Genomic DNA, 22,119 nt, shown 5'->3' with positions numbered 1-22,119 from the left:
CGGAAATTAGTTCGGAAAAACATAAATATACGATATGACGTTGGATCAGAATCGTATATCGTATCGCAAATATTTGTAAGCTGGGTGAAAAGAATAATTTTATCGTACGACGGTGATTCGTCAAATACGATACGATAAACAATAGCCGTAAGGCGTTGGTCGCGAATACGAGCCGAGACGAGGCTGTCGGCCCATCGAGCCAAGCGCGCGTGCGCGCAAGGCCCAACGAGCCAGCAGCGAGGAGCAAGCCCGCAAGGCTTGGTCGTGTGCGCGCGCGGAGAGCAGCAAGGCAGCAGGCAAAGCAGCGAGGCCCAAGGCTGCGATGCCCATGTGCTGCTCGTGGGCTTGTGGTGCGTGTGTGTGGCCGGTTGAGGTCTTGTGCCTTGGCCGTCATGTTATAACCTTAGGGTTATAACACACCACCATACACTTATGTTTTTCCAACCCTAATTCAATTCCAATACTTCGTAAGTTCAGTTTTGCCTCCGTTCATACTGTTATTCCCAAAAGCTAAAACTCTTGAGCATTGTCTAAGCTACGAATCTCAAGACGGTTATGAACGTGTCGGTGAACCAAATAGAGGAACGATAATTGGAGTTCTTTGTTCGTGTTTTATGAATCAATAAACTAGGGAAACACGCTTCGGATGTAAGTTTGCTTAATCTGTACTTTATACATGCTTCCTGGCTCTGGGGATTGTTCCGCACATGTTAATATGTATTTAACTGTATTCCCCTACATGTTTGATCGTTAATATATGTAATTATGTATGGAAAAACTTTATAAAAAGTTGAGATTTATAAAATACATTTTGACACGAATCTAACAAGATATCTCATGATAATTTTTTATAGATATAACAGTGAGAATTTATTGTCAAAATTTTGACTATTGGACACATTTTTCAAAGTGTAAAGAACTTTATGACACAGAGGTAGTAATAGATTTTTCTATAAAAATCATAATAATGTCACTGTATAGAAAAATTATGAACAAAGGGTTACTAATGATAATGTGTATTTTTTTTTGGTTACCATTGAGACTCTCTATTACATAAAGGAAAAACTGAGGGTATAAGAGTAAAACCACTTTTCGTGTCCTCCTGTGAATTGACGAAATCACCCCCACCCATAATTAAACCCCCAACCTTTCATTCAAAACCCTAGAATTTCCTCTGCTTAAGTGTACAGTATCTCTCTCACATACTTTCTCTCTCCTCCCTTCACTCAAAGATATATGATCAGTTCTCTCTCATCTTCGATCTCATCCTCAGGTAATTCAATCAATTCCTTTTTTTTTAATTTTTTTTGCTACAACCGCAACAACGGCGATAAGAACAACAGAAATCAAAACCATATTAGGTTTTGCTTTCAATTTAAATCTTATTTGGATTTCGTAATCGATTTTTTTTACTATGTGTGGTTGAATATTGATTTTTGGTGATTGAATTTGGTTGGTGGTTTTGTTAGGAGACTGCGTTTGTGGAAGGTGTGACGCAAAAGATCCGACGTCAGATCGATGAACTAGAAAGATCTTCCGTCGTTGATGGTGGTGATTTAACGGCTGATAAAGTTGCTATTGATTCTTATCTTACTAGGTGGAGTTTTTAGAAAAATCAGTTTTTGACTACGAATTCCGAGCTTTGTTTTGTGAATTTGATTAGTGTTTTGTATTTCTTTTTGCAGATTTGTTTAAGGATGAAGCTAAATATCCCTTTTTCTTTGAAGATATTTTTTAAGGGTTTATATTTCCTCCTTTTCTCCACCTAGAAAATTTGAATTGTTGGATTTATTATCATTATTTTTTATAATATAACTAGCAATATGACCCGTGCAATGCACGAGACCATTTTATAAAGTGTTAGAAGAACTTAAATTTCTCGACATACGCCAACTTTTAGGTATAATGAAAATTTAAATTATTTATGTATTGTAAGATATAAATACTTAAATAAAAAACATTTAAGGTTACTACTAAATTAATTTAAATAACATGTAGAGGGAACCATCAATGACAGTGATAATGTAACATACAATATAATGTCAATAGAAAAATAAATGATTATTAAAATAATCATAATAAACATTGACAAAATCTGAGATTTAACCATAGAAAATGAGGATAGACGCGACAAATAAAATTAAAACACACACATTACCTCGGGAAAATGATTGATGATATAATTTCTTTTTTTTGGTGTGTGATGATGATATAGAGTTAATTGTGTAATTGATATAATGAAATGGTTGGTAGTTAATTTTATTTATAAGGAATGCATGGAAGATGAGAGGTTGACTACTTATTTGATGAGATGTTTAGTTTTCTCATACTTTTTTGTAGTTAAGAATTTAAAAGTACTATTAACTTATAATTAAGAAGTATGTTGAAACCCTATGTTGTCCACATGTAACTTGTCCCACATTGGAGAAAGCGGAGAGAAAATACCTCCTTATAAGCTTGTGGAGACACTCCCACTATTGCCAATTGGTTTTAGTGTGAAACATCCATTGGGCTTATAAGTGGACCGAACTTTCCTTCTCCTTCTTGTGTTGTCCAACCCATTCATATTTCTCTGAAATTTGATAAAGTAAGTACCAATGTTTATTGTTTATTAATTGTTATTGTTGTTTGACCAAAAATAAATAAATTTTTATTGTTATGGAACATAAGTTGATTGGTATACTTTAAGTTAATTATCTCATTAAGTTACGAGTATGATTATTTATTTCATTATTTGTATATTTTTGTTATGTGTATTTTGAGTTGTTTATTTTTTTTTATATATATATATGAGTGTCTTTTGAGGTTTTTATAAAATGGAGCAAAAAGGTAGATTATAGGGTCATAACACATGTCATATTGTCACCTATGGTTATAGTTTTTAAATACTAGGTATAGATTGTAACACTACTACAAAAATGGGCAAAGAGACCCTTAAGAAAAGACCCTTTGATTGAGATAACGGGTCTCTTTAATATAAGAGATCCATTTTTAGAGATAACGGGTCTCTACTAAGTGAAATAAGACAGCAAAAAAAAGAATTAGAAAAGCAAGAGACCCGTTATTTTGTTTAACGGGTCTCTAATTTATCAAAGGGCCCACTTTTTATTTGGAGAAAATAAGGAAAGATAAATAAGAGACCCGTTATTTATTTTAATGGGTCTCTAAATGCACTGGACCCACGTGACTACAGAGAAGTAGAAAAAGAAGAGACCTTTTTTTGTTGATACCGGGTCTCTTGCTTTTTTCTTCTTCAAATCTCCCAAACTTTGTTTCATTGAAAAAAAAATCAAGCTTTTCTATCTCTCTTCCTCCACGCTGCATCTCTCGATCTGATAAACCAGAGTGATAAAATCTCCGCGAGGTTGGAAGCACATAGAAGCGAGCATCCCAAGTTCAGCTAGCTGTATACACTCGCAGATCTGAACAAGAGGAAACTATGGCATCTACTTATTCTCAACCTCGAAAAGTACATCACTCTTGCCATTTTCCAAGTTTGTTACGTTTTAGCTTCAATCTATGATTTTTTGTGATGTTTTTGTCGATTTCGTTTGTACTTCATGTTGATTTTGCTGCAATTTTGTTGCTTCTTTTTCTTGTTTGTTATGGATTTCAGCGAATTTAGGGTTCTTTTATTTCTTGTACGGCTATGTGTTGTGAGATTAGGGTTTTGGGGTATCGATCTTAGGGAGGATTTGAGCGGAATTAGGATTTCATATTGGTTTAAATGTTTTAGGGTATAAAGGTAATCGACTAATCCGAATATGATTTGATTTGGTTAGTTTTTGTGTTTCATAGATTTCAGATGAAGGCTGATATAGGCATGTTTTGATGTTGGTACATATTACGATATTCGGGACATTTGCCTAAAATTAATCTTGGTTAATCACCACTTATCAATAACTTTTTACTAATTAAATAATTTTGCACTTAATTTCTCTGAATGATGTAGGATACCATGAAAATTTGTTAATGCCTAGCATAATTAGTGCAATGACAACGCCAAAAACTAAACCTAAGATACAAAAATAAGCGGCCTAAGTTTTATTAGTGTTGAACCAATTAATCATGGTTTAGTTTAATTAGTTAAGGGCTTGTTGGATATCACAGTCACTCTTGTCACACCACTCTTTTCATTCTTGCTGCCAAGCTGGTCTTGTCCGAAGCTGTGATTATTCTCGGACTTTATTGGTAGATTGATGCCGAATTTCTGATCAAAAATATCTGTTTTCAGCTAATTCTGTGGTCAACGTGGTATGTTCATCTATTATCAATGATTTCTTAGTTTTTCATGTATTTTTAATTGTTATTATACTCATTTTGATTAAATTCTCATTAGTTTTTTGGGATTTTTAACTTATTTCCCCAATTTTATTCGTTTATGGGTCTTTTTTGATGTTTGGATTTTCAGAAAGTTTGAAGGAAATGATTTTTGGTGAAGGAAATTATGTTTGTTAAGTGTTGACTGAGCTCAAATGTGTAAGGCTTCAAATTCGAGCTTGTTTGGTTGATTGATTTCGCTGAATTTGTTTAGTATTGAAATGGGTGTTTTTAGTAGAATGATTTTCTGCTGTTTTCATTTTCTTTCGTGTTAATCTGTATGCCAACTTTTGTTACTTTCCCTTGGATTGTATGGTGATAAACGACGAGCACAACTCCATTGGAGAAGAATATCCCCCTTGGGGCTGTTGTAATCTTGTCCATAAAATGTTGTGTTTCAGTGTAATAGTCTTTTTGGTTAAGTAAACACACAGATTTTACTAAATTGGGGTTTGTTTTGATGCAGCTGTTGTAGGGGTAGGTTCATCTGAGGTTGAAGCAAAGTAGACAGGTTTACAATATTGATATAGGTGTACTGAGGGAAGAAGGGTGAGTAGTGATGGCTTTCAAGCCATTTGATTGGTATTGCCAGCCAGTGGCGAATGGTGTATGGGCAACAGCGGTGCAAAATTCTCTGGGAGCTTTTACACCCTGTACCACAGACACTATTGTGATTTGCATATCACATTTAGCTATGATGGGGCTGTGTGTATATCGAATATGGATAACCAACATGAATTTCAAAGCTGAGAAGTTTTGTTTGAGGTCCAAATATTACAACTACTTTTTGGCTTTGTTGGCTGGTTACTCTGCAGCTGAACATTTGTTCAGGTTAATCATGGGTGTTTCGGTGCTTAATTTGGAAGGGGAGGCTGGTCTTGCGCCATTTGAGGTATACTCTTCATTTTAATGCTTAGAAGTGAGAACTTGTTTTTGTTAACTACGTTTGTTGCTGGACTTCATAATTCTCGTTGAATCTTGTTAAACCTTTGACCTAATTTGAGGTATCTGAGTGTCATTTTGAAAGCTGGTTGGAATATAGATGTAAAAGAGTCTGAGTTATATAGGTGTATGAAATGTTGGAATAAAGATAAAAATATTATCTCTGTATATGTACATCCATTTGGGACTGAGATTCATTTCCTTTGGTGATGCAGCAAGTAAATTACAGTAATGCTAGAAAATGAGAAAAATAAGGTTGGTTTCAACAATTTAGAGGATCTATGCAGATAGCTCCAAGAAGAAAGTGGCTGATGTAAGTGGACTTTATTGCTTCAAGATTTTATTGTTCATTGATCATTTTCAGATTTCTAACTTTGAGTTTAAACAATTTTTACATTCTACCTCAAAAATGTAATTACTGTTCCGTTTATTGGGGATTCGGAATTCAAAGTTTACATGTTTGGTGTTTATCGGGTCTGTATTTGTTATTAGGTTATCATGTTGAATCATATAGGGAACATAGAAGAAAACCTCTAAAGAGAAGAACATGAAAGAGGCTTGGAAGCTAAACCATGGATATGGCATTGCCTTCTTGTTTTCTGTCAGAGAGCCAAACAACATTGAGAAAGTACGCCAGGAGGTTTGTTCAAGGGATGTTAGAGACTAGTATTATTGTTTTCATATTTAACTCAGTTGTTAATGGAGGTTTGTTGCTTGTAGAAGGTAAGGTGCAAGGGAAGTTCAAATTCGGAAACCACGCAAACAGAGGTGGAGGCGAACATATGCTTATGCCCGCACCGCTAATACTTATTATTTTCAATATGTTACTTTTGAATTATGTAGACTTTTGAGACTTATTATTTTAATTTTGGATATTACAATTGGTGTATAGTGGGATAATTTTTTTGTAATTATAAGAATTATTTTGGAATTGCCAAATTGTTTGAATGCTGATTTTTGGCCGAAAATTGTTTATGCTGATTTTTTTTTTATTAAAAAATTATGAAAAGAGACCCGTTAGGTATAAAAAGGGATCTCTTGAGTATAATAATAAAAAAATCATAAAATATTCAAAGAGACCCCCTATTTAACATATGGGGTCTGAGTTTGTTAATTATAAAAATATTAAAAAACTCAAAGAGACCCCTTATCTTACATATGGGGTCTGAGTTTGCTGGATAAATTAATATTAAAAAATTTAAAGAGACCCCCTATGTTAAATATGGGGTCTAAATTTTTTTACAAACAGACCTAATGTCTCTAAAAAGGGGTCTCTTCCCCTTCTATATTATTTTTTGCACGGTTAACATTACAAACCCATTTTCTTAAATAACGGGTCTCTTGTTTTTAACAAAGAGACCCCCTCTACATGGGGGGTCTCTTTTATAAAGAGACCCCCTTAAATGGGGTCTCTTAGGCCATTTTGAACGGGTCTCTTAGGCCATTTTGAACGGGTCTCTTTGCCCTTTTTTGTAGTAGTGTAACTAGTGTGTTGCTCAGGCGTTGCTCCGGGTTTCAGTTTTAGTGGGATTTACCTTTTGTAAATATGTGTTTATATATATAGGTAGTGGTGCCGTTATCGGATTTCCATGCAAGATCATTGGCCAGTCAAAACATATTCGAATATAAAAACAAAGCCGAGTCCTCTTCTTCATGATTAGTTGATTATTATACCTCTGTTAATGTCCCCGTCTTTCGTACTCATAATTACACTCCATTACACTAAGTTTATTTTTATTTTTTAAGCTTAAGATGAAAAGAGAAGAATTGTACATTTATAAGTTAAGTAATTAATTCCCGGCCCTTTTGTTTTTTTTTTTCTATAATTCATTGTTATTCATTTATATTTTATATTTATAATGGAAAAATATAACATCATTGTGGCTAGTTAAGATGGTAAGAAGTGTAACTTTTAATTTAAGAGGTCTAATGTTCGATTCTTGCTATATGCTTTTTGGTTGTCAATGACATGTCATAATACTTATTAGTGGTGATGTGGCGTGATAAGAAGGGATCTGCGTGGAACATATACGTTCTTATAAACGCCTTTTAATATATTAGTATAGATAGATTGTAAATTATCAATAATAAAAAATGGTGCAACAACAATCAAACGCTAAAGTGTTGTACCAACAGGTCGCTTATGGCAACATCGATATCATCAAAACTCTATGTTGGACTAGAGGTAATTTTCGATTCATTGGAGTCGTCTCTAAAGCTGACGGGTAATATCCTAGCTTTTTTTCCAATTTTATTTTAATTTTGTTTGCGAATGGTAAAGATTATAAGGTTGAATTTGGTAAGTGGGTGTAGTTCAGTTGTTTTCGAGATTGGTAACACCAAAGTCATTACCGTCGTTTATGGTCCTAGAGAGGTACTGCAATCTTCCCCACTCTATTTTAATTGATTATATGCCGGATTGTAGCTTAGTAATTGGAGTTGAAGTGTTAGACTAAGAAAAAAAATTTCAGTTTATTTTGATGATTGAGGATTGATAGTTGGGATAATTATTGTAGCCTTTTTTAGGTTGTCCTTCATGGTGTTGTCAATATGCAGTTGCCGAATCAGTGGTTGCGGGATATGGTTGATTAGTTTGTGTATCAGTTTCAGAGTTTTTGTCAGTATAGGGCTAAGATGAAGTCCAAAACTGAGCAGGAAATTGATTTGCTTCGTCAATTGATCAGGTTCAATTCCGGTTCTTTATTTTGTTGTAATTTTTTAATTGAATGTGGAATTTCAGTGTTTAGAAGTTAATATTCGATTGTCTGTTCGTGTGATGTTGAGAAAATTGTGGAATTGTCTACAATTTGGATGAGGATGAGAGGAATTGTGTTCTGTGATATTGAGCAAATTATTGTATATCACGTGTTATTGAGCAAAAATCAATGCACTGCAAGTTTTAGTGAGCAAATTTTTGTATATATACTAAAATAAATACACTGAAAGTTTTTGTATACCTTGCTAGGGATTTCTCATCATCTCAATGATCAATTTGTTATTATTAGGGGTTTCTCATCATCTCAATGATTTTAGTTTTTGTATACTAAAATCAATTAATCAATACCACCGTCCTTGAATACCATGCTGCTGAGGTATTTTCTCTCTCATACCTTTTTTATTTAATTTGTTTTACGCCTTTTGATGTCGATTTTGATGAATCTAGGGTGTAATTAGTTTGTGAATTCAACTTTGTTTTGCAATTTTTTAAACATTTGATTCAGTATTTTGATTTCAGATGCCTGTTGTTTGTTATTGACCACATTGAATCTAGGGTCTCCAACATTTTTGAGATGATCATATAGCCAGGCTTTGATTTAATGTTGTTCAGTTGTTGTTTATCCATGATTTAGCAATGGATTTTGGTTTGCAAATGTTAATTAGATTGGAATTGCATGAATTGATTGAAATCTGTACAAAATCAACGGACAATTGTTGATCTGCATGTTCTATTTTTTGGTGTAGGTTATGGAATTGGCAGGAAATGCTGCAAGAGACAACAAGAAAACTCGAATTGTGCCAAGACTTCTTGGTGATGTGACCATTGCTAATGGAGGTGTGATGCCCAACATCCACAACCTTCTTCTCCCAAAGAAGGCTGGTGGCAACAAGCCTACCGAAGATGGCTAAAGATTTTCATTTAGTGATCAAATGAAAATGTGGATCTCAATAGAACCCGAAAACTCACTGTTGCAGCTGTTCAATAGATTTTATAGGAATGTAGTTAGGGTATTAGGGGTTTCTCATCATTTCAATGATCAATGTATGTTGCTGGAGAATCAAGGATCAGTCAAGTAAAAGCTTTAAGCATTACACATTTACACTAAACATCTCCATTTATATAAAAAAGGAAGTTATAGACGTTATACACAATTTCAACTTGCAGGCGAGCAAAATACAACTGCAGTATAGAAAAATGTAAAATGGAATGGAATAATTGGCCTGCTTTAATGCAAGATAAAATCAATAAGCTTTTAAAATACAAGTTCATGTCCCGGATTTATATTTTGATTTTTCGTTGTGATATATTAGTTGTAACAATACAATTTTAAGTTTTTTAATGACTTCTCACGCATCGCGTGCATATAAGACTAATATTCAATAATATAGGGTTATCATTGAGAATTTCGCATTAATAATAGTTACCTCCATGTTTTTATTTTTTATTTTTCTAAACTCCAACTATGCCAATTAATATTCTACAAAATGTATTACAAATCATTTTAATACTATAGTTAAAAAGTCGAAAACTCAAGACACTCTATCTCTAAAAACTCTCTGACTTCTCTCTAAAAAAGGAGCACCAAACCTAAAACCCTAAGTTTTCTTCCTTTGCGGTGGCCCGAGGTCTGTCTCTCAATTCGGGTCGCCGGCGAGCTTCCGTCATCCATCGGGGCTTCGTCATAGTTCGTCGAAGTAGTTGTCCTACGTTTCCTTCCAGAGTTTAGGGGATGTGGTGGAAGCTCGTCTCCAAGGAGCGTCGTGTTATTAGCTAGTGTTCTTCAGATCCGGTCAACAACGATTTGTCAATTCGTAAAGGGAGGTTAATCAGGCCAGATCAACAACTTGGGGCGCCATTTCCAAATTCACTCCAAACGCCGCCGTAACATCGTGGGTAAAGGTAAAGTTTAGGTTAGGGTGTCTAATTTGGGATTGGAATCGCTATTTTTGGTTGTGATCTGTTATTGGGGTGGTTTTTCAAATCTCAAATCTTTTCTAATCTCCAACGTCTCGTTGTGTCGGATAACTCCGATCTTGACGGTAAAGGTAAAGTTTAGTAGAGGGGTCATATCGCCGCCGTCTTTTAGTGTCGGACAACCCCGATCTTGACGGTAAAGGTAAAGATAAGTAGAGGGTCTCTGTTTTGGGATTGAACTAACCATTTCCGATTTTGATAGTTTTCATACCTCCCTGTTTTGGCTATTTTTGTTGGTTTTAAGTTGTAGTGTTTCTTTTAGTTGTGCTTGGTTTAGTAAACCAAAATTAAGAAGTTGTTTTTTCTCAGAATGTTTGTTATGTTGTTGTGGTTGTTTTGTTTAGTAATTTTCTTAGGGGTTAGTTGTTTTCCTGGTGTTTATGTTGGTTCATATGCTTCCTTAGTGTGGATGCAAGTGGGCTTCTTGTTTGAATGTCCTTTGTGGGTGTATCAGATTACAAAGGTTTTAGGTGAAGTAAGTTTGGGATTAAGCCCTAGGAATAGGGTGGTCAAGGGAAGAGATGCCCTACCCTTCCCCAATATTTGGTGTCTTATTTTTGGGGAAGTTGTTGTCCTGGATGTTGTCAAAGATGACAACGGTGACCTTGTTAGTGGGTTTGATGGGGTTTATGAGGGTATATTTTATGTAGGTCTTCATTTACTAGGTGTGGGATTATGTTGGGGGGAAGTTTGGTTTTCACGGGATTTGGGTGTTTGTTTCGATTTGGTTAATCGGAGGTCATTGGGACTGACCGTTAAGTCTCAGTTTAGGTTTGCGATGAGTTTCATTCTCATTGCATTCAAAATTTCATATATGAGCGCTGCTCCCCTTTTTGGGGGGATTCATAGCATGCTACTTGGATTGTGTCTTTTCCTCTTTAAAGGGAGGTTTAGAGGTTTGTTGCCCCGTGACGTTACTTTCCTTTTGTGTCTTTCATTATCTTTCAAGTGCCACAGGTTATTAGAGGACCATCTTAGTTGTTTTCACCCAAGCTTCACCCTTTGTAGAAAAGGAAAATTGGGAAGCATGTGTATTGTAGGTTTTGGCACGCACAATTCGAAGTGGTGCTACTTACAACAGGAGTCCAACAGCCAAGGGCCAGCACGGATAGCAATTACTTTAAGCTTGTCATTTCTAGTTTTTGATGTAAGAGCTACTAGTGCTCATGTTGTTAATGTAGGTTATGTAAAGGTCTATAAAGACCTTGTAGTGTTGTAAAACTCTTTCTTTTATGTATGACTAGTCTTTTATGCACGCGATGCGTGCGTGTATTTTTAGAATGCATGTAGGTCAATATTGAGAAATTAATATTTACTATCGTAAAATGATTACCTCTTTTTTTTTTCTTCTTTTGAAAGCATCTTAACCAATTTCATAATACCTATTTCAAGACTTCGTAACTAATCGAATAGTTAAGAAAATGGTATGAAAGATCTATAGCAACAAAAGGCGTAAGTTGAAAACTTAAAAACCGAAACGATAGATTGAGATCCACCAAATTTGTTGAGACAATTATGCATGATCATAGTTTGAAAACTAACGCAAATGATGCATAAATTGAAAACTTAAAAAACGAAACGGTAATAATTCCGTAATTAACTAATATTCCCACCAATTTTTTTTTTAATAATTCAACGTAATTATAAGAGATTGATTATCAACTTAAAGTCTTAAACACTCTCTTTTGCCTTTTATATTGCCTTTTATAATTAATGGAGTAGTAATTTAAACTTTGTAATTAGTAGGGGCATTAATTAATTAAATTGTGAATTAACTGAGGGTATTATTGTCATTTTCATAGGGGATACCAAAAGTGTGATTACGAAATTACCCTCGGCTCTTCCCTTATCTCTATTATATAAAGGAACAGCTGAGGGCATTTTGGTAACTCCACTTTTCGTGTCCCCAAGCAAAAAGACGAATATAGCCTTTACACTTCAGTTGCAACACAAACCCTTCGGCCTTCCGCCTTCGCTTTCCCCTCCCGTTTCCTTCTCTCTCCTCCCTCCCTGCAACACAAACCCTTTGCTCTCCCTCCCGTTTTCTTCTCTCTCCTCCCTCCAGTTTGTTTTCTTCTCTCTCCTCCATCAGATTCTCTCCTTCAATCTTATTCATCGATCTTCTGCAAAATCAACATGCTCAAAAAAATCCATAAAAAAATAATCGAGATCTAATTGGTGAATGGCGGGTTCCAATTGTCTGGGGTAGAAATGGGGAAGAACGAGTTCAGAATCACGCTACATCCCTCTCTCTTAGGTAAAACATTCAAATTTTCTTATTTCTTAAATCTTTCGATTTCAAATTTTTAAGATTTGGGGGTTTAACTTTGTTCCAACTCCATTGATTGATGATTAAGATTTGGCGAAGAAATCGAGTTACAGAATCACGATCTTTCTCTCTCAGGTAAATCACTCAATTTCTTTACTATTATTGATAGTTGTAGTTGATCAAGGGAATACTGGGATTTGCTAACATTAACTGAGCTGTGTTATAATCCCGTAAAAGTGTTATATTACCAACCTGTATTTTTGTGTTAATTCTTTGAATTTGGTTGTTTAATGCCATTGTGTTTGAATTTTTGATTACATTTTTGTGTTAATTCTTTGAATTTGGTTGTTTAATGCCATTGTATTTGAATTTTGATTGCATTTTTGTGTTAATTCTTTGAATTTGGTTGTTTTATGCTATTGTGTTTGAATTTTGATTGCATTTGTGTGTTGATTCTTTGAATTTGGTTGTTTGAATTGATTGGTTGCTGCCACTGGACTTATGATTATTGGGGATGATTTATCCAATCTGGTTCTGAGGCTTCATGGTGGAATTATTGAGCCTTCTCTGGCCCTGGCTAGGAAATTCAACCAAGAGAAGATTATATGCCGCAAGTAAGTATCTCGGAATTGATTGACTGCTTGATGCTTTTTTCGTTTTAGCAAGCTTTCTATGGTGATTGGCATTGATATTATCTATTGTGTAGTCCTTTTGCAATCCTCTTCTTACTATCTTGCAATGAGTATAGTAACTGTTGAGCTTTGACTCAGTAATTTTGGTTGAATCCCATAAAGTCATGAGCATATATATGTACATTATGTGTTTGGTTATCAATTGTTATTGTATGCCTTGGCCTTGATGTTGCTTCTAAATTTTCTTTGACTTGGATTCTTTCAATCCCAAACTTGAGTGATGCATGATCATGTGGTAATCCCAAACTACCAGTCTTTGTTTTCATATTATCTATGGAGTCGACAGTTTTCTCTGGTATTTAAGACCTACGAATTTAAGACCTTGGTGATTCTGCAAGTTGAACGGAAGCTATCATACATGTGTCAAACCACACCTAAAATCGTAAAAATAGTTTATTTACAATAACAGGTAATGAGAGCAGAGCAACGATATAATTAGATCCAATCTAATAACTAAGAAAAAATAAGAAAAATAATCCATTTTGGTATACACTTCGTGTATAATAAGCAAGTATAGAGTACTCATATTTGCAATCTAGATTCTAGAATAATCATCTCTAAGCTACTTCTGAGAGTTTGAAATAGACATAAACTACTCCGTCTGAATGATGTTCATTTTCTGTGCAATGTAACTGAGGTAAATGATTTGACAAAAGGAAAACATGACTTTGTTCATCCACTTCTTCCTTGAGCTTAATTTTGTAATGATGATTGTTTGACAAATGAGGAGACCAAACTTTTTTAAGATGCAAGATCAAGAAAGGTGTCTGTTTTGTACAGAATAACTAGCGTCCTTTATTATAGTCTAGGCAGCCTGATGTCTACATACGTATGTTTTGCTTACTTGGAATTCAGAGAATTCTACATTGAAACAATCTCTTTTTCTAAGTCACAGTTATCTTAATCTGAAAATTGACCGTTAATAACGTATCTCACAACGCCTTAGGCATGTAACCATGTATGTAGTCAAGAAAAGTTCTTCTCTTTTTTCTTTAAGAACTATGATGATCCATTGATCCCAACTTCTCTCCCTGTTCTTTTTACGTGCTAATTTCAGAAAACATCATTATCGTTTTTGTTTTCCTGTTTGACCTGGTTTTGCAATTTGTATGATAACACTTTTGCTTGATGATACTGCCTTAAATATTAAGTTTTACTTTGATTATCTCATATTTTTAAGATTAGAACAATATTAAAACATGCACTCGAAAATATTTAAAACGGCCCTATGTGTGGTTTATATTTAATTCCCAACAAATTGTAATCGTAGGCCGGCAACTTGGCATCAGAATGATAGTCTTATATACAACCCCAAAGTCAGGATGCCATCTGACTATGGGGTTGTATTGGAACTCAATCCTTATAGTACATGGAAATTTGACGTAGTGTATTGGATATGGGGATGAATTAGGACTTACTGCTTTTGTCTTGCACGGATCATTGAATTGTGAAATGAGAGGGGAACTTTAAAATGTGTCTCGGGTGGATTCTATGATCCAGGGGAGAAAGGAGAGGGGGATATTATGACGTCTTTATCACTGCCAGCTTGAGGATATATTTATGTAATACTGATACAGAGCACAATGTGTTTTCATAACATTAGTTTTAGCTGACACATGACCACAGTGCATGTTCTGATCGTTTATTTTTGTTTTCAAAGGGAGATGAAGATGGAAGGTCAGAGAATTGAAGCTGAGAAGAGAAGGGTAAGTGTAGTATTTCTTGGTAACATGTATTATTGTTGGTTTTGAGTTATCATTTGCGTAATTCAATTTATGTTGTGGAACTTTGTATCTTAGTTGCTTTCCTTTAAGGTGTAGCTGGATACATTTGCTTAACTTAATATTTACTAGCAATAGAAGTCTATGAGTAAAACAATGACAACTTCACTGTTCATGATACTTACAACTTGCTTATCGGAGCATATATTCTTCCGTCCTTATTGGTTGGCATCCCCTAAGCGACAAAGGAACTGGTAGCCGAAAATGATTAAGCAAGATGGAATGCAGTATAACTTCTGTTTTAGAAGTTTCGGTCTGGTTTATTTTGAGAAAATTAATCTGTTATTTTGATGTTTGCCGTGATTTTATTTTTAAGTGTTTATTTGCAAATTCAGGGTACTCGATCTGTTTCCCATTTGATTGTTTATGTGAGATTGTGTGTATTCATCTTATTTTGTTGATTCATTACAAATTCTGGTGCATATAAGAGGCTCTGTTGTAGACCATCTTATGCATAACTTCATTGAGCTAATCAACCTATGCAGAACTTCATTAGACAATCAACCTATGCAGGCCTTCATTGAGCTAATCTCATGTTTACTCAAATTTCTAGCTACAAAGCCACAAACTGTTACTGCTCACTCTGCTATTAAAGAACTGTTGTTGCTGCTGCTGCTGCTGCTTCTGCTCACTCTGCAAGAAAGTAGACAATTCTGGTTCAACCTGCATCAAGAACTCAGGAAGCATGCATTAGGTTCTAGAATAAATTGTTTGCATATTCAATTATTTGTTAATCATGCTGTCATTTGGTTGATTGCTGTAGAAAGTTTTTCAAAGAGTTTGATAAATGATGTTCATAAATGGGGTTAATGAAATAAAATGGAGCAACTATTAGATTCCGGAATTAAGATTTAATGATGTTCATGATGGAATTTTGGAATTTATATTTTGGTACTAAGATTTAGATTCTTTGTCATGTAAAGGCATGATTACTCTGTTTCACTATTTAGATGTATAATCGTATAGTTTAACCTTAATTTTTTATAAATACGAACTTTGTGAACATTTTTTTTATCTAATATTTATATTTAGTGGTTGTAATACAATTTTAAGTTTTTATATACTCTCGCACGCAACGCGTGCATAAAATACTAGTACAATAAAGATTAAGCCTATGTCAACAAAAAAAAAAAAAATTAAAAAAAATATTTAAAAAGTCTATAAAATTGGCCCCAGTCGGGATGGAGTTTTGGCTTTGTCCCTGAACGTGCGTCAGTTAATATCTTCACCATTCTAGTTCTTGTTGCCATTAATGAAACTTTTATCGTTTTTGCGAACTCTTACCACTAGATTTAGTTTACAATGTTGTCAAAAAAAAAAAAAAAAGATTTAGTTTACAAGAAATACAAAAGTATTAGTGCAACAAATGAAGACGTATATGAGAGCGGCAAAGAAATTTCTTTCCTTGTCTCCTTCATCAAATATTGACAACAATCCGAGAAATGCCAGCCATCAATTTCAGCAGGATTGACAACATCAATGTAGTTTGGGTTCATATTTGGTTGGATCATTTCTTATTCTTGTTGATGTGGAATTTTCATTGATTTTTAATTTTAGTAGTATTTTTTTTTACAATTGGGATTTTCTTTTGTAGTATGGTTTAGTATGTCGGTTGAGGTTATCTTCTTTTGAATTGAATGAATTTAAACTAAATTGAACTACACTGAACTTCATTATAGTATTAAACTAGAATTAAGCCCGTGTGAATGTGCGATGCACGGATCAATAAAAGTAAAATTACAACGGGAATGCATGATTTGTTACTTTTTATGGGGTAAAAGTATACCTCATCATATCATGTCAGTAATTAGATAACATGTCGTAGATTATTTCACTTAAAAGACGGGATTTGAGTCCGTAAATGAGATTGTTTTTTTTTTTTTTTTTTTTTTTTTGTGGTAATATAGCTGCATTATATAGAGTATGGTAGTTGACTCCTAGTAAATTTATCTCATATTATCTTTTACTAAGTATTTATTTATCTATTTAGACTCCTAACAAAATTTATCTCTTATTATCTTTTTACGTACCAGTAGCTGACTCTTATAAAAATTACTAAGTATTTATTTATCTATTTGGACTCCTAGAAAAATTATCTCTTATTATCTTTTTAAAAGTAGTTGACTCCCATTAAATATACTAAGTGTTTATTTATCTTTTACCGAATCTTTATTTATCTATTTTTATTTTAATAAATTTGAAATAAATATTAGTTATATATATATATATATATTTGATGACGTGGAATTCCTATGTGGCGCCCTAAATGTTCTCCAAAAAATTCCCCTTTATTTATATATATTAAATTGTATTGAATTGAGCTTAAAATGAACTAATTGCCCTTAACTTAATTTAACTTATGTTAAAAACAAAAGTCAAGACAAAAAAGTCAAAAGGAAAAAAGGCTTAAGGCCCTGTTTAGTTCACCTTATTTCTCCTGATCTGATCTGATTTGTGAAGAAAATATGTCCTTCATCCAAGGTGCATTAAGTCTAATACCAAAGGTTCAGATTAATTGCGAACAATTAATTCAGTGAGATCAAGTGATCGGAACAGCTAGCTGGAGCAATGCTTCCGATCAGTGAGTTCTAATGAATATTAAGCTCACAGCTTACTCTTGACTAAACCTACAAGGTCACACCAATGGCATGTAACAGATCACGGGATTAAATGAATTGGAAATTCATTTAATAGTTTTTTCGGAAATTAGTTGGAAAACGTATTATACGATACGACCTTGCATCGGAATCGTATATCGTATCGCGAATATTCGTAAGCTAAGCGAAACGAATAAATCGTATCGTACGACGGTGATTCGTCGTATACGAAACGATAAATAATATATCGGAAATATATTAATCGCGGATACGAGGAGGCAACGCTGCCAGCCCAACGAGCCAAGGCGCGCAAGGGCGCAAGGCCCACTGGGCGTAGCAGCGAGCCAGCGCGCAAGGCCCATGCCCTGGCTGGGCGCGCGCGCGCACGAGAGGAACAGCAGCAGCAGCGCACACAGCGCGGCCCAAGGCCCAGCGCCTGTGTGGCTGTGCGCGTGTGGGCTTGCGCGGACGAAGCTGGCTGGCGCTTGGCCTTTGTGCCTTGGCCGGTTAGTATTATAACCTAAGGGTTATAATATTATTCCATACACATGTTTTCCCTAACCTAATGCAAAAATTAGATTACACATCAAACCCTAAGGATGAGAGAGAAACCCTAATTCTCTCTTAGCCTCCATGGATGTGTTCTTCCCAAAAGCACAAACTCTTGATCGATTGTCTAAGCTAAGATAATCAAGACGGATCGGATCGTGTCGGTGAACCAAGTAGAGGAACGACAAGTGGAGTTCTTTGTTCGTGTTCGTTGACAGATTATTGTGGAAAACACGCTTCGAGTGTAAGTTTGCTTAATCTGTGCTTTATATATGTTTCCTGGCTTTGGGGATTGTTCCGCACATGTTATTATGTTTAACTGTATTCCCCTACAGCGGTATCAGAGCCTTATGTATTCAAAGCATGAATTAGCATGATTATTATTGTTTTTGCATCTGTCTAAATTTTGGATTTTTTGTTGATTTTTCGGAATTTTTTACGAATTATTGGATGAATTGCGTATAATCAGGTCCGAAATCAAAAATCATCACTTTTTCGATTTTTAAAACCATAATCTGATGGAAAACGATTTTCTAAGATCAACTCATGTGAATAGAATTGCGAAAACAGGCCTCGAAGTATCGTTTTTTGGGCGTTTTTGTTAATTTTTCATTAAAAATTAAAAGTGTCGGACAGTAATTCAATTAAAAAGTCGACCTAAACTACTCTGAATTGCTTGAAGTTTTGACACAATGTTTCTGGGTACATGCTTGATCTATGGTAAACATTTCAGATTATTCCGACAAGAATAAACCCTAATTTTGACTTTCCCCAATTCGTAAAATTTGAAACCCTAATTGAATTTTAATTAATTTTGGTTTAATAATTCGGTTAATTGGGGAAGGGGGTATAATTTCATGGGTCAGTGGCTAATTTTAAAAATTATTGGATTAAAATTTTGAATGGTTTCGTTAATTTTAATCGCACTTAAACCAAATTATTAATAATCTGAAATTTAATTGTTTATGAACGATTTAAAGCTTCGGATTTTATTAATTAAAAGTTCAAACTTTAATGTTGATTCGTTCGTTCATAAAATTTTGAATATTGTTAGCCCTTGATTTAATAATTTTACGAAATTGGATTGTCATTAAAGTTTATTGAATCGTTAAAAATCGTTGTTTTTCGAAAATAAAAATCGTAACTTTTTGAAAAATAAAATAAATGCAAGTTCGTGAATTAAATTTAATTTTAATTAAGTTGGTCCGTATTACGAACCAAAAACATGAACATGAGCATGATGGAAGTATGGCTCGGCGAGCCATACTAGGCCATTGCGCTCAGGCCGAGTCACGCGACACGGGCAGCAGCAGCTGTGCTGCGTGCCCCGTGCGCGCTAGGCGAGGAAGGGGCAGGCGAGGGAGCTTGCGGGGCTGCGACGAAGCGAGGCGCAAGCCTTGAGACGTCTAGCACACACACACGATGCACAACACGCAGCGCAGGGGCAGCATGGCTGCGGGGACGCGGTATGCGCGCGCGCAATGGGGCTGGGGGTGCGCGAGCTCTGCTCGTGTGCTCTTGGGCCTCACGCAAGGCGGGGATGGGCGCAAGCCTAGCCCGATTTAGCAATTGGATTTTTTTTTTATTAAAAATCGTTTAATTCGTTGGGCTTCGTATATTTGCATTAATTTGGGCTAACGGGATATTTAATTTAATATTTTATTTGCTTGGGCCGGGCCGCGAGTTTTAATTTAATATTTCATAATTAATTATCCGGAATAATTATTGGTTTGAGAGGGAGCCACTAAATGAAATTAAAATGAAATAATTATTTTAATTATTTCGTAGGTCGCATTATTTTAATTAAATTCAATTTTAATTAGAATAAAGTCTAAGGATTAATAATTTGGAAATTGATTAATCTTTTAGGATGCGTTTATGTGAACGTGAATTTTAATTAATTCACGTAAATACTTGCATATTTACATGGGCCATTCGTTTTAGCACACGAATGGGTGAATGCTTAGAATATATATTTTATGTAATGCAGGTACTCCAAGTGACTAGTATGGCCAAATTTAGGATAGTTAAATACGGTCTGCGTACCGTTCTATCTTTGAATGTAAAGTTTTAAATATGGTCTGCGTACCATGGAAATTTTGATGTAATTTTATTATTTTCAAGCATTTCTAAGTTTAGAACTTTAAGTTAGCATTTGAACAAAGATTCAAGACGATGCCAAGCTAACAAGGAGGTGATGAAGATAGGATGCTTCAAGACAAGAAGTTTTGGGCCATACTAGATCACCATATATTTATGCAATTTAATATATATATATATATATATATATATATATATATATATATATATATATATATATATATATATATATATATATATATATATATATATATATATATATATATATATTATGCGTGAATGTATGAATGTATGTATGCTTTGCATGAACAGGTTGTTTCCTATGAATCGATTAGTTTTAAGTTCACTAAATAATCGAGCCAACATAGAAACAACTAGGTCCAAGTAATATTGAGTTTAAAAATTGCCTTCCAAATCAACACTTACAAAAATCTAGGGATCTAAGATAGTAGGTTTACGCTAGAGCGAGGTGCTATTTTAGTTGACTTAGGTGGTAAGGCGTCCTAAAGGAGCACGTTGATTGTGGTTACAACTCAAACAACAATGGCATTAAGTTGTGGCAATGGGATAAATTATGGCATTAGTTTATTAACCAAGAGTAATTTGGAGATTACTAGCAATAGGTTTTGCTTACCTAAAATCTTAAACTACTTAAGACATGCTAAAGCTCCTTAAGGATTTAGGACTTTTGGGGTCTTGGAATCGTTTCATTCATTTTGGACCATGTTTTTGCTTTTTGCATGAATGAAATATTTTAATAGCTTTAATGATTGCATGTTTTGCTTTTATTTCAAAGTTATTAAAGTATGATAAATGTTTTCTTTCCTAGTTCATTTTGTAGAATCGTAAATCTTCAACTTTATTGCGTTCGGACAATAGAACTGCGATATTTCCTCGATCGATTGGTAACTATTTTGAGAGCGATTCTCAAAGAAAATGAGAGTGAGAGCGTATCTTGAATGCTATTTTCTTATAGTGATCTTCATGGTTGTTTTCAAACTGGAATTTGAATGGTAGACCAATTGGACCTCATATATTCAGAATACTGGGTACTTTTGAAATAATGAAGTATTGAGTTAAAGACTCATGTATACAATGGTTAACAACCAATTTTCTTTTGATTCGATAATGAACTAGACTTATTGGATGCGGTCATTCACAGTGAATAAAAGAAAGGGACTTTGTACGCATAACAAAGTAAGAAGATCAAGCAAAGAGTAAAATCTTTAGGACTATAAGAAAATTAACATGCTAGAAAGGATAGGAAAGGGGAACAAAAGAAATGAATTCAATATTCAATTTCTACCTAAAAGTTTGTGTTAAAGAGAAATGACTTAGCAAATAAACTCCTATGGTATTAGATTACCGCTTGAGGTTCTAAACTCTTGTTAAGAACTCAAATTCCGGGAGCTAAGTCTGGTAATAGACCTACAAGTGGGAAATGAAGCAAAGTTGTGCTACATTAATTGTAGGGTCATCATGTTTGTTTTAAAGTCCTTCTAAAGGCTGGAACTTAATGGTATTATGTTCCATTAATCATCATAATCAATTTCTGTTTGGACAACGGAAAGACTCACATTCAAAGTAAACAAAAACATTCGTTGAGTGTTTATTTGAATGAAATGGTCACTTAAGGGTTGAGTCATATGATTGATTAATAAACAAACGAATCTCTTCACACTCAAACTTCAGAAGGTTCAAATCAAACATTTTGATTTATGTTCCACATATCTTTGGCAATGTCATACGACCATATCAACAAGACAACATTCTAAGATTCCATGGCATGGATTTCTGAAAGTTGTTTAATTTAAGACACGTGGGTCTTGCTTGTTGAACATGACATAGAAATGGACTATTGTTAGAAGTTTCTAGACAATGAAGTTCATGGGCCAAAGATGGATTTTATGACTTACCTATTTCACAAGAATTTGAGAAAATATGGCTATATTTACTCAAAGTGAAATATGTGAAATGCTTCAATGTAATTCACAAAAGGGTATAAAATCAACTTGGCAAGAATTTTGGAACATCTAGGCTTGGTCAAGGTGATGTTTTCATGAGCCAAGAAAGATTATCTAGATTGTTTATATGGCTTAACAATCGAAGCTCCATTAGAATATGGTATGTCCAAATGGAGAAATCGGAATCTATTTCGATTAACGATAATCACGAC

The 22,119-nt window shown here is 34.4% G+C and overlaps 1 protein-coding gene and 1 long non-coding RNA gene across 2 annotated transcripts; both read left to right on the top strand.

Annotated features, from left to right (window-relative positions):
• The first annotated feature begins 4,194 nt into the window (after positions 1-4,194).
• Positions 4,195-6,282, top strand: LOC130459535 (uncharacterized). The gene is made up of 5 exons (XR_008918972.1): positions 4,195-4,254; positions 4,787-5,212; positions 5,478-5,575; positions 5,755-5,902; positions 5,983-6,282. It is a non-coding gene; the product is annotated as an uncharacterized lncRNA (long non-coding RNA).
• A 1,074-nt stretch (positions 6,283-7,356) lies between these two features.
• Positions 7,357-8,889, top strand: LOC130471938 (uncharacterized). Its single transcript, XM_056842296.1, has 3 exons — positions 7,357-7,487; positions 7,576-7,636; positions 8,725-8,889. Exons 1-3 carry the CDS (start codon positions 7,357-7,359, stop codon positions 8,887-8,889), a joined length of 357 nt encoding a protein of 118 aa, XP_056698274.1.
• The last annotated feature ends 13,230 nt before the right edge of the window (positions 8,890-22,119 follow it).

The sequence above is a fragment of the Spinacia oleracea genome, chromosome 4, assembly GCF_020520425.1.
Source record: "Spinacia oleracea cultivar Varoflay chromosome 4, BTI_SOV_V1, whole genome shotgun sequence".
NCBI classification, from domain to species: Eukaryota; Viridiplantae; Streptophyta; class Magnoliopsida; order Caryophyllales; family Amaranthaceae; genus Spinacia; species Spinacia oleracea.
The sequence above is the reverse complement of the archived record's forward strand: the minus strand, read 5'-3'. Positions and strand labels throughout refer to the sequence as shown.

Coding starts and splice junctions, on each gene's coding strand:
- LOC130471938 (XM_056842296.1), top strand. CDS start 7,357: ATGGTGCAACAACAATCAAACGCTAAAGTGTTGTACCAACAGGTCGCT. Junction 7,488..7,575: donor GTCGTCTCTAAAGCTGACGG/GTAATATCCTAG, acceptor AAGTGGGTGTAG/TTCAGTTGTTTTCGAGATTG. Junction 7,637..8,724: donor TCGTTTATGGTCCTAGAGAG/GTACTGCAATCT, acceptor TTTTTGGTGTAG/GTTATGGAATTGGCAGGAAA.